General features: G+C 33.9%; 1 protein-coding gene across 1 annotated transcript; it reads right to left on the minus strand.

Moving 5' to 3' along the window:
• Positions 1-4,205: 4,205 nt before the first annotated feature.
• On the minus strand, positions 4,206-13,293 carry LOC102808822 (large ribosomal subunit protein mL66-like). The gene is made up of 5 exons (XM_006823683.3): positions 13,120-13,293; positions 8,475-8,506; positions 5,788-5,889; positions 5,031-5,154; positions 4,206-4,437 (listed from the first exon to the last, which is right to left on the minus strand). Exons 1-5 carry the CDS (start codon positions 13,271-13,273, stop codon positions 4,361-4,363), a joined length of 489 nt encoding a protein of 162 aa, XP_006823746.2. The 5' UTR covers positions 13,274-13,293; the 3' UTR covers positions 4,206-4,360.
• Between the last annotated feature and the right edge of the window lie 130 nt (positions 13,294-13,423).

Consider the following 13,423-nt stretch of genomic DNA (forward strand, 5'->3'; position numbering starts at 1 on the left):
TAGTGTGTTGCTCAGTCGAAATGGCATGGCATATATGAGGGAAAACGCGTTTCCAAACTGATTTTTATGGAAAAACATTTAAGTCAGAATGTGGAGCTTTCATCACAGTGAAGTGAATATTGGCACGACTTCCATATAGACCATCGTTAATAATCAGATCTTCCTGATATATACACAAAAAAATGTTTTAGAGCTTAGAACACAAGTTCTAAAATATGTTTCACAAAATATGTGACGTAATTGCGAAATGGTGGTGTACACAGTGGTAGATACCGTTTCGCCCTCACCGGTATAACTAAGAAACCCGTCAATTCTTTGACTGTGATATATATTTACGAGTTTCATGATTACCAGCTTGATAGCCAATCACGGAATAGAATCATTATTGTGTGTAGATTAATAAATCAAATTGATAATAATTTGATAGTAATAATCCACGACTGATCGCTCTTTTCCAACTCCCATAACTATGTATCCTGACAAAGTTTGATGTGTTTATATTGAATTGATTACTGGAATTGTAAGAGTTTCCGTTGCCATGGTTGCCAAATTGGGAGAATATTTTACTTCATACAGACATGGTTCATATAATGTAGAATCGCATTAATTGATTTTCACCCCAATAACGGGTTGGTTATGTAGATGACTGTTTTCCCATTTAGTATGGAAACTGAAAAAGATTTCAACAAACTAAATTTTCGTCTAAACTATTAAATCAATGGGTTTGTAAAGAACGACTAGGTTTACCTTTCAAAGCTTGTGTTTAGATACAATAACACTGTTACACAGATGATCTCAGATGGCATCAATGTCACTTGTCTGATGTAGACCTCATGCTGCAAACTATTTGATATATGGCGGGTGCTCACACTTTTCGAAATACGTACCTGGCATCACTTCATGTATAAAGAGGTCGGCAAGGGGTATTTTCGTAAGCTGTAATCAATTGTTTTTATTTTTGTAATAATGTAATTTAAATAAATAAATAACCTAAATTCGTAGATATGGGCCCGTGCAAGGTGTAAAAAAGGTGTAATCAGTTATTTTATTCGTCCGTAATTTATAAAAAGACCTTAGTATTTTTTGTAAGCGTATAAAGCATTTTCCACATTAAATGTCATAATTCGTACGCAATTTCCAATTTTGATTGTTAAACACAAATTATCAAATAATTTAACATGTTATAAGGAATTTGATTTATCTGTAAAGTTTAAAAAGCTTCTTTTTTTTACTGTAAATGGAACTTTCATTTTATTTTCTGTAAAAACGTAAAATTCTTTTTTTTAATTTCCTGTAACCTGTACCAGTTGCCCCCTTGGTATCCGTATTTCTTTCGCTTACTGAATTTACTATTTTGACTGAAATACTTGTAAGTTAATTGTTCTGTTCTTGTAGTGCTTTTTTTTGCGTATCAAGTTTGCGGGTAGTTATCACTGAGCCTATATATACTCTTTCGTCTAGATTTGGCTGCTGTGATTTCATCAGCACACAGAATGTGGTTTGGCCCCGAATTGTGCATTCATAATGCGTGTACTGATTTTGTTTTGGACATCGGGCAAAACATTATATTATTACATTACATGTAATATGGTTACTACTTTTTTGACATTCAGGCACAACAATTTCAGCGCCTGTGTTATGAACATTTGCTTCTTGGCCACGACTGACTTCAAAGATATTTACGTCCCTCGCCTGAAGCGTAGCTGATCGAAAATCCCGGACAGATATCAGCAAATTTAAACCTCGGATATTGTTATAGACACAGATTTGATGGAAGCAATATAAATATGACGGTGAATAAACAAGAATGAACAGTAAGTAATTATTTCTAAAACCGCGGGCATCTTTATACATGTATCGCTATTTACAAACCAAGAAACCAAGGCAACGGAAGAACACAATAAATAAGTTTACAAAACAGAATTCTGATTTTATATAGTTTCTCTCCTTAGTTCAATAATAATAAAAAAGATTTACTTTAATTTAAAAAAAACGCATTGGGTCAGGACTTGCTCGTACTTGGTGTTTACGGATTGCGTTCACGTGGGGCCTTTAATATATATTGAAACGACCTAAATCAGTTCTGCCAAATGACCCACAAACGATCCACAGACGACTCAAACAACCCCCAAAACAAATAATCACACTCCATAAGTGTTTATTCACCAACCAGAAACTTATGGCCGTGATTCAAGCCTCAGGCATTTTATAAACGTTGTGAGGGCGCTGTTCACAAGTCTCATTTCCAAGACCAGTCTTACTTATCATGAAAAAGGTGTTAAAAATAACAAAACAATACTAATTTCAGTAAGCACGTAACAAGTTATCCATTTTTACCATGGTTAACAATTTTGAGAAATTCTCATATTTCGTTGAAATTTGTAACATTTATATGCAAGAGTAATCATAAGAACCAATACGATTGGGAACACAGATGGGTTATATTAACTGTAAAATAGATAATTTGCATAAAATAAAATAAAATAAATAAAATTTACTAAATTGAGATTATCTGATGGCAATCTTGGTGGATTTGACAAAAATTTGGTAGGATCAAAAGTTGCAATATGCATATCAATCATTCAATTTGGGCGAAAGGAACTGATATGCATGCTTGGCATTTTTCAACTAATAACCTATACTTGTAGCAGTGCACTTTTGAAAGGAAAAATAAATAAAGTGTAGTACTTAAGGTAGTGAGACTATTATTTGCATACTTGTTTTCATCTTCTAATTGTGACTAAATGACTACAAATAGACCCAGGAAAGTATATATTTTTAGAATCGCCAGACTTCAAGCTTTTCACAAGTGTATTTTTCATGCCCGTATCTGCATTCTACGACGCGTTACTCAATCAAAGGTGAAAAATTACTTTTTCTGTAAAAAAAATAATTACGCATTTACGCTGGCGATAAGAAGTATTTTTTTCACTTTTCCTAGTTGTTCAATAGTCTAGTAAATTGAATGTGTCTGGTCAGTTTTATTCAAGCAACGCGTTTTAAAAAATAGTGTGTTGAATTTCAATTACTGTTTTAGTCACATTGCCCCCAACTCAAACCACAACTCGTTGGTAAATAATCGATGAAATAGTTTGTCTGGACACATTCAAGTTCCTCTCATTGTCACCTTAAAGCTGTGAAAATTTGGTGTTAATCCGACGACAATAAGTATACGTTATTTTTTGTTAAAGACCTTGTATTTTGAAAAACATAAACTCCTAGAAAACGTCCATGAAGTAACAGCAGAGATTTTCAAGCTTGTTTATCGGCACAATCAATTTGTTTTCCCATCAAGGTCTGTTTTACCATGTGTAGGGGCATCCAAATGTGTAAGGCTATTAGAAACCAAAAAATAAAGGAATGGGATAGCTATAATTGGATAAATTCGGCATATGAAAACACCAAAATCAATGATTTTTTTTCAGTGGCTGTGTGACCTTGTGTCTGACACATTCATATGCAAATGACTAATCTGTGAAACAAACAGGGGCGGAGACAAACCACTCGAATGTTTGGAAACACTCATTGTGTGTCAGATAGCTACTGATAACACATCCTAACATTGCTTTGTCTTGAGTTTATCTTTGAAATTTATAGGCACACAGATTAAACCTGTATTGTTGATTTTGGAAAACACTACTGAGGCTGCCTTGCTTCCCTTCAGAAAATATGCATTTTAACCAACTTACATGACATTCTATGTTATGTTGACTTTATCATATGAAAGTTTATAGTGCATTTCATCAATTAATAAATAAATGTGAAAATCGTAATTTTCAACACAAATAATAGTCTCGCTACCTTAAGTTGCATGTTTGACACATTTGAAACAATTATTTTTGTACCACATTTGAAATAATAATTTACATTTAAAACATTCAATTTACATTTTTGATTTGCTCGTTTGAAATTTGTGAAACTTGGCTTTCTCACGTGATGTGCTGGTATGTGATGATAGAGGCATTAAAGTTGAAAATGCACTCTCCCTTGCAGAGTCTTCGAGCTTATGACCTGACTTAGGGAGCCACATACTTGTCAACTACCTAGCTTAGTGCTAAAAGACCCATAGTCTCTGCCAGGGAGAATGGCAGTACTGGTGTCCCAATACCGGTACATGTAATGGTTGCTGAGGCCAGGTGAATACTCTACAAATTGAATACGTAATAGAATACAGCACTGGAGAAAACAAACAATAAACACTAAAATAATGATGTCATACTTAAATTTAATGCAGGTTGATATAGGATTGAATATATTCATAAACAATCACAGTTTACAAGTAAATGAATTATTATTGAATATTACTGATTACCACGTTTTACAAAAACTGATAACATAGCTTTTTGAGATATTTGCGAGCTTAAAAACGATTAAACTTTGGTTTTCGTCTTGGGATATGTCCTTCTGGACGTCTGGGTCTGTGATCTGGTAGCAAACCTAATGAGAGAAAAAAACATAATAATGATAATGGGAATATATTAAAAGTGATCAGAGCCTCTAATTGCATCCGAATTAAATGAGATTTGTGTCTTGTATTGGTATTATCATTTACCAAGTACATCATTATTCTTAAAAAGCTTGAAATGACGATATTTTATGTGGATTGCACACTATTCCACACAGAATCAACTCCTCATCTAATCATTATTGTTATATTATGAAATACCATCTTTTAATCAAAAGTGACGTAGCATGTTTAAGCTTTTTTTTATATACCAGCTGGTGCACAGCATGGAAAGCCGTAACCCCAGATGTGTGTCACTGTGTATTGCTCTATGCAGTCACTCACTCATAAGCAACTGTTTAAAACGATTTGATTGATCCTGACTGAGTATACTTTTTTATGTCACCAACCCTGCCACACAGGAATAGTTGCATAATCTTTTAATGTGAAAATCTTATGTATATTCACAGCCGATGGAATGCAATAAAGTGATACATAATGTGATAATGTACAGCAAAGAATTAATGCAACGACCAAATATGGAAAATGGTATGCTATAATTTAAGGAAATTCTGAACCATCATACCAGCTCTTAGTGTTTGTTGTGCAACCTTTTCTAGATGCCTCTGTTGCATTCTACATAGTCCTGTGATTCTACTCGGCAGCTTTCCACCATCTGGACGAAGAAACTGTTGTATAATCAAAACATCCTATTGGGAATAAAGTATAGTGCTTTTTAAAATGTACACAGTTTATTGTCATAATTACAGTGGTGCCTCTAGTGACTCACCCCAGTCAGCAAGTACCAATAGCACAGCACGTTGTTCTTAGTGAAGGAGAACATTTAGAAACCAGCTTCTCACACCTCCCCACACCTCCCCAATATTAGAAATCTAAAGTCAACAGTTGCGAAATAAAGAGTGTATTGGTGACGTCTGAAAAGCTGGTTTTATAGCTTTTCTTTTACTTAATATACATTCTGAGCCACTGGTACAAACTGAATATAAGTGTGCTCTCTGACTCTAAGATGATATTACACGCTACTGCCGCTCAAATATTTGCTGTGATGAATCAAGTTATGCTTATTCGCTGGTGTGTCATCGCCACAACAGAAAATCGTACATTGATATAGTGATCTTGATAAACATATTACTAAAGAATTTATTATTAGCAATATAAAAGTCACATTTTATAAATAAAATACGTGTGAAAAAAAGGGAATCAGGGGTAAGACCTCACTCCACTGACTCAACTTTCATTTTGGGAGATTCCATTTTGACTTTGGATTCCTACAAAATCAGTCCTGTTAGAGATCATAGTGCTGAATATACAGTAATACCTACTCTGTATGTGATCATTCTATTGAGTTTACACAGAGGACAAGCAGCGTGGGGGTTTTCATCAGGTAAAACATTACTTTTATCTTCAACGTACACCCCTTCTACCTGCAATGGAATAACCCAGTCATGAGTAACACTGTGAAATATTTTGTTTGTTGGATGTTGTTGACAAACAAAGACTGTTGTTCACATGTCACTATTAAAAACAATATGTAATGTAACTTTGACATTTTTGATCAAAATTCAAAAGCAATACCATATTCTGTTCAGAATTAATTATTGCAAATATACAAATATTTGAACAGATTTTTGTTGGAGAATAATGGCAGTGAAGGATTACTGTAAAATCTGTATTTGAAGCCGCAGCTTCTATTAAAATGGTACAATTCAACAGAGGGGATGCGGCTTCTATTAGAGCATCTACACATATGAGAAATGATGAATTTTTGGTTCCCAATTATTCCAAAAAAATGGGTGCGACTTCTATTAGGGATGCGGCTTCTAATACAGATTTTACGGATACTGTATTATACTGTTAGCTAAAATTACTGATCAGGAATTGTAAATCTACAATAACAAAATACTAGAAAGTGCCCCTATGTAAAGTGAATTTAATATTCTTTGATGTTACAAAACAACTAACATATGATCATGAACATATTTAGATTAATTTTAAAGTGCCTGTGCAATGCCCACCCTCACGTTTCCCATTTTAGATCTGTGTCCCACTGAAATGGGCAGTTATTAATTTTTTTACTGAAAATGATTACTCGTATCCAAGTAAATTTGGGATATTGCTCGTGTTGTAGCCACGCCCACCTATCCTGAAACAGTCGACTGTTTCCGGATTTCCGACTCTCGCCGAAAGTGTGCCACCAAATGCCAAAATGTGAGAGGAGGTCATACCCCTGAGCCGTAATAACACTGGTCATTCAGTAAACTTTTAAACGATATACATTTTTCGGTCGGCGTTTTTGTTGTCTTTTTTTTCGTCTATTTTCTTTTTTTCTGAGAAAGAGAGAGTTTTTAGATGTTGTGTTGTGGGCAGTTGCAGTGAAACGTATAGTCATAGTGTAAGTATTGACATGTTTCTAATCGATCCAAAGCTGCGACATCAGTGGACGAAAGCCAATTAACCTCAGATTCTTTTTTTTTGTGGAAAAACTGTTCTCGTCCATGAAAAAAAAAACTAGGTTTAAAGAGAAACGCCGACAACATAAACCTGGTGCAACACTTTTGAAAGAAATAGATTCCGGACCATGATCACCGAGACGGATCTCAGAAGAGAGAGAAACGTCCGGCAAGTGTTTCAAATGAGTTGACTTCTTTTGCGATCCTGATTATCGTTTTATAGAGACCATTTAGTCCATGTTAAGTAAAAGGTAGCAATAATTTTGACAGTGACATGAAAACGAAGCGTTGGACAAACAGGAAATTACACAGCCTTACACACTGCTAATTGTTTTCATTTTCGAAGGCTAAAAGTATCTGGTGATTGGTGTTGAATGTCGAATTCACACCTCTGTTCTTTTTTTACCTCCATGCTTGCAGCTTGATCTGCGTAATAACTTATGAAATAAGAATCTGGGCTTGGTCAATGTGTTTCCACCAAATAAAGTTTTAATATGATCACAGTCCCTCTGTGATAGAGGGACTGTGATATGATGTTATAATTATGACAAACACGCCATGGATCACGCTAACTCGAATCCACTCTGAATTTATCTGTATGTGTGTCGATCTCGATTATTTTTGTTATCCAATTAAACGCCGCTTTTAACGCACTTGCCCTCGTCCTGACCCGACGCGTTCACCTATTTCAACAAAATTTCAATTTATTTCCACGCGGCTGTCATTTATTTAGTAACTGTGATTTGTCATTTTTTTTAATTATTTTATAGTGATCACGATAGTCTAATGTATAGAATGTCAAAATATGTTCTCTTTTATTTTAATTTTGAAAGTTTTACTCAGACGATCGATGAAATAAAACAGTGTAGTGACGTGCCTAGTAACCTGCTAAATAACAAGATAATTCCGGCGTCAAATTCTATTTGTCCATCGTCAGTGTACAAACGTGCGCCGGTGACGATCATGGTGACCAGCTACACCAGAACGGACATATTTCGCATCTAACCCAACCCCATGCAACAAAAATTGATAGTGTGTGTTCATTATGGTCTATTCCCCCTCGACGAACAAGTACGTAAGTGAAAATTTAGTCAAAGACGAGAAATCTGCACAAGAAATTTGCCTTATTTACACGTATCTGCAATGCAAGCTGCCATGTGGCTTCCCCTTCTGACGTCACAAGGGGAATTTCTGTATGCAAATAAGAAGCTAATGAGGAGCTTCGTTTTAAAATACACAAAAATAAAGTTGCCGTAGATTGATTTTAAAACCTATTTTTTCACTTAAAAAAAATAATTCATGCTTAGAAACATAAAAATTAATAATATTTAGGTATCAATGGATAATTTTAGGCGTGAAAATAGCATCCATATCACAGGCACTTTAAAGTGATGTTAGATATTCAACTACACAAAACATACTAAAAGTAGTTAATTAGTATGCAAATTAACTAATTAATATGAACAGATTTGTACCAAAATTTATATGACATTAGCTGCTCTTTGTGCTTCAGTCATGTGAAGCCAAAAATGGTCAAATAGAAATATGCAACAACATACCGTTGTGACATTCCCAGCTGTCGTTTCTTTGACTGAAATAAAAAAAAAATTAATTTTAGAAATATTAAACAGCCATAAGCCATAAGAGAGAGGTGAATATATACAATATACTGGTACCCAAGATACATAAATAATTAATTGTATGCGCATATACACTCCAAAGCAGTTGTGTCAAGTGTTATTTGTTTCATAATTATTTTAACAATGAAGTAGAAATATTTACTGGGTTTAATTTTAGCAGATTTTAGCTAGGTTTTAAATTCATTGGTTTTTGAAGGATACAATATATTCTATTGTAAAATTTGAATACTCGCTGGCTTTTAAATGTATTTTCTTTATTTAGTTATCAGAGAAATAAACAAAATAATAAAACCTAGCTAATGAATAAGACTTATACCAGTATCAAGAACAAATTAATGAATTATTGTTTTAGATTTTATCATTTTGTTTTGCATCAAAAATAAAAATAATGCTTGGAAAATTAAATTTGTTATTTCATTTGTGGCATTGTTTCTGTGTTACCAAAAACTAGGTAATTACTTAATTGATGTCACTTGTTCAAATAAAATATGTTTTAAATTTTGTGTAATTTTGAGCAGCTGCAACCGAGCTGTCATCGCAAAAACGCTTAAGTTGAGCCTGAATGATTAAATCTTGTATTTGTGTGTCATTGTCGATGGTGACCAGAGTGTCTGATTTTTCCATCTACCATAGTATAGTTCTATTACAGGAGAAAATATGAGAAATACTACCATACCTTCATTCATAAAAAAATAATACAACAACCTAGTAATATTACAAGCATATGTGCTTTTCGGGGTAAAATATATAAAATACAAGGGATTTGTGATGTTGTTAAAACTGTAGGCGCTTGTAAATACTGATCGTTTAGTCCCCAAATGTATCAGTAACAGATTGTTCTGATCCTCAGAGATTAGTTAGAGCACACAGTCCCAGGTAATCTGAATTTTAGAGTTATTCGTGCTGAGCAATCACAAATTAGTTTTTCTTTGAAGTCACCTCTTAATTAAGCTTTTCACCATCAGAATTTCTCGCTCAAATTTTTCTGCATTTTTTTCTTAGATTCTTCAATATTTCTGGAAATGAACCACAATTTTGGAGTTAACAGACAAAATTTGAGTAAATTTTCAGTTATTACTCGAAAATTTTGCAATTTTGTCCCAATCTTCTGAAAGAAAGTGCAGACTATAAACAGGTCTATTTTGAGAATTTGTGATGAAAATATCTATTGGAAGTACATTAGGCAGCTAAACAAAACATGCCTGTGCAAACATTTTCTTTCCTAATGAGGTTAATGATTTGATATCTTTAAAATTTGGTACAAAGTATTGCTACTGAGCAAAATGCCTCCGCACTGTTTATAAAAATTGCATTAAAGTTCAACTGAAAACAGGACATAGACTATACAGAATTTATCCTTTTTTCGCACAAAAGTGACAACAAATAAAAAAAATAATACCCTATTTATCCGGCTAAGAGCAAATCTTACAGTATATGGAGAGCCGCGAAGCAAGTGTCGCACTCGTTTGGCTTTAGCAGCGTCGACAATGAAACCAATGTTACAATGTTGTAGCAACCCGTACCTGGGAGAGTGGTTTAAAGCACGTTGTTTTAGGTTGTTTTGGCTTAATAAAATATTTGGTAGCAATTTTGCAATGTCACACCGAAGACTTTTTTTACCATCTTTCATCACAGCTATTGCTATCGTTAGAGAAAAAAAAATTTCCTATTTCAAACCCAGCAGGAACTTGCTGAATGATAACTTTTACCACGATTAATGAGCGTACAGTCTGATAAGAAAGCAATGTTGACTTGACCTCTATGATGAAACACTAGTAGTGATGTCATTCTTAGCCAATCAGAAGCAGATGCTTAGAACAGGTCAAAGATGATTGACAGACTGTAAACAAAAGTATCGTGTGCCATTGCAGCAGAGTCGTTTTCCGTGAGCCCATTTTTCTTGTCTCTTTAGATATGAATTAAAAGTGCAACGACAACGAAATTGGTGGATTAAAAGTGCTAAGTCAAAATTGTGTGCGACGACATCAACAAACTTTAGGACGAAGTTGTAGGGATCTTGTTTGACGGCGACAGTGACTCGGACTTGGACTTTGAGGGGTTTGACTTTGACGAAGATGGCCATGAACGTACTACAAAATAGAGATCTAAGAATTTTTTTCCAACAACAATGAACTTTCATAATTTTCACTGTGTAAATTCGTAAATTATTGTTGTTCATGTATGACTGTTGATCCGGTATTTGTCAAAACCAGAAATAATTTTACGCTGTTTAACACGTGACATTTCAGTTCATTTTGAGTTCACGCGTTTGAGCGTGTTTGTCAGCGGGGAAATCCTAAATTCAAATGATTCTTCACTGTCGATTTTTATTATTTATTAAACGCCCATCCTTATTTTTTGGCAATTTTCCATGTTCAGGACCCTGGGCTCTTACCCAGATAAATACGGTATAAGTTTGAGAGTCTCTCTGTTGTACATATATGGTCAGCTACTTTCATAATAATGTCTGTATCTCAACCTAAAAATAAACATGTGAATATGTATTGTTCTTTGATGAATTTTTGATTTTACAAAAGAATGATTTTCCCTCAGTGTCATATTTCTGACAAGTCAATAAAAAGTGTTCCTCATCTTGAATTAAAATTTTCATTACATCTTAGGCATATTCTGTTCTTTACTAGAGTTTATAGTTGTGTGTATCTACCTTTTTCTATTTCCAGATTCCAGGTTTCCAATTCTGAATATTTTATCTATTTTTGTTTCTCATAGTCTAGCTTATTGAAATTGCACAAGTTATCAGATAATCAGCTAACTTTTTTCGTTTGTAGTAATATCATTACATAAATTCACATATTTACCTTCCAAATAGACTTTTAAAATGTTAATGACTTGACTTTCGTCGTCTGTCGTCGTTCGTGTCAATGTTTTACTTTTTCGACTTCTTCTTGAAAACTACAAGCCTGAATGCTTTGATACTTGGTGTATATGTACCTTGGGTAGACCTCTCTTAGATTTGTTTATATCATGATGATATCTTCAATTCTCTAATTTTGGTGAATTTTTTTGTCATTTTGGGTAAAAAGTAATATTTTCGACCTCTTGTTAAAAACCGAAAGTCCAATTGCTTTGATATTACATATAACCCCCCCCCCCAGTAAGTACTACATGTGAGCCTCTCTCAGATTTGTTCATTTTGTAATGATATCTTTAATTCTCTAATTTTGGTGAATATTTTTGTCATTTTTGGTAAAAAGTGATATTTTCAACTTCTTTTTCAAAACTGCAAGTCTAATTGCTTTGATATTACATATATAAGTACTACATGTGGACCTCTTATAGATTTGTTCATATCATGATGATATCTTCAATTCTCTAATTTTGATGAATATTTTTGTCATTTTGGGTAAAAAGTAATATTTTCGACTTCTTGTTAAAAACCGCAAGTCCAATTGCTTTGATATTACATATATAGGTACTACATGTGGACCTCTCTCAGATTTGTTCATTTTGTAATGATATCTTTAATTCTCTAACTTTGGTGAATATTTTTGTCATTTTGGGTAAAAAGTAATATTTTCGACTTCTTGTTAAAAACCGCAAGTCCAATTGCTTTGATATTACATATATAGGTACTACATGTGGGCCTCTTTCAGGTCTGTTCATTTTGTAATGATATCTTTAATTCTCTAATTTTGGTGAATATTTTTGGTAAAAAGTGATATTTTCGACTTCTTGTTAAAAACCACAAGTCCAATTACTTTGATATTACCGGTACATATATAGATACTAGATGTGGACCTCTCTCAGATTTGTTCATTTCGTGATGATATCTTTAATTCTCTAATTTTAGTGAATATTTTTTTAATTTTTGGTAAAAATATGATATTTTCGACATCTTGTTAAAAAACGCAAGTCCAATTGCTTTTATATTACATATATAGGTACTACATGTGGACCTCTTTCAGATTTGTTAATTTCGTGTTGATATCTTCAATTATCTAATTTTGATGTTTATTTTTGTTATTTTTGATGAAAACTGATATTTTTTATTTCTTGTTGAAATCAGCAAGTTCGGTTGCTTTGATACTAGACATATTGTTCATTTTCTAATGATATCTTCAGTTTTTAATTGAAATGTGCACTGCTAACAGCAGTGCTATCTCAGCCGACAGGCTGCTTGTTTTTTTTGTTTTTTTTATTCGCGAAATGTATCACTGGCAGCGTTTGTTTTGTCATGTCTCACAACTGAAAGTGCAAGCTGACTTTGTTTTGGCTGTAGGTATAGGTCGGTCGAGATGTCTAGGGGTAATATGTCGAGTTGTCCCATGAAAAACGGGTCGAGATTTTTTTGGGTCGAGATGTCCAGTACCCATTTTTGGAGGTTATTGTAAAAGCCTTAAGTTAATATTGCTTAACCACGCTCGATTGTCAGGAATTACTTGTTGCTATTCAATTCAAGCAATTCCAGTGTAGACCGCAGGGTATACGATGAACGCAAGCCCCCCCTCACATATATACTCCAGATGCATCATTGGCACGTTCCTTAATTACTGAATGGATGTACACAAGGCATGTGACCTCCATGCAGTAGGGTTACACTTACTTGTTCTGTAGCTGACAAATCTTGCCACTTGACTGTTACTCGGCAAGCGTGGGGGTATTGGCGACTTCCTACTAACGATACAAAATACTGAAGGGCGAGATATCGCCGAAAATCTGAAAACTGCATTCGAAATACTTCTGATGGACGCTGCCATTTTGTTTGTTGCTAAGGGTTCTGGGAACAAATTTTATACTAATTTAAAGTGAATAGTACGAGTTTGTAAACAAGTTGTGCGTTCTATTTCAATGCAACGAAAAAATGAATTTAAAAAATTGATTTTTTTTTTACACACATACATTTCTTA

The sequence above is a fragment of the Saccoglossus kowalevskii genome, chromosome 2 (genome assembly GCF_978046115.1).
Source record: "Saccoglossus kowalevskii chromosome 2, keSacKowa6.1, whole genome shotgun sequence".
Taxonomy (NCBI): Eukaryota; Metazoa; Hemichordata; class Enteropneusta; family Harrimaniidae; genus Saccoglossus; species Saccoglossus kowalevskii.

What these genes read in the sequence shown, in the direction of transcription:
- LOC102808822 (XM_006823683.3), bottom strand. Translation starts at nt 13,273, where the DNA reads ATGGCAGCGTCCATCAGAAGTATTTCGAATGCAGTTTTCAGATTTTCG. An exon ending in CAGCTGGGAATGTCACAACG is followed by an intron (nt 5,890 to 8,474) that starts GTATGTTGTTGC and finishes ATTCCATTGCAG; the next exon opens with GTAGAAGGGGTGTACGTTGA. An exon ending in ATAGAATGATCACATACAGA is followed by an intron (nt 5,155 to 5,787) that starts GTAGGTATTACT and finishes TATTCCCAATAG; the next exon opens with GATGTTTTGATTATACAACA.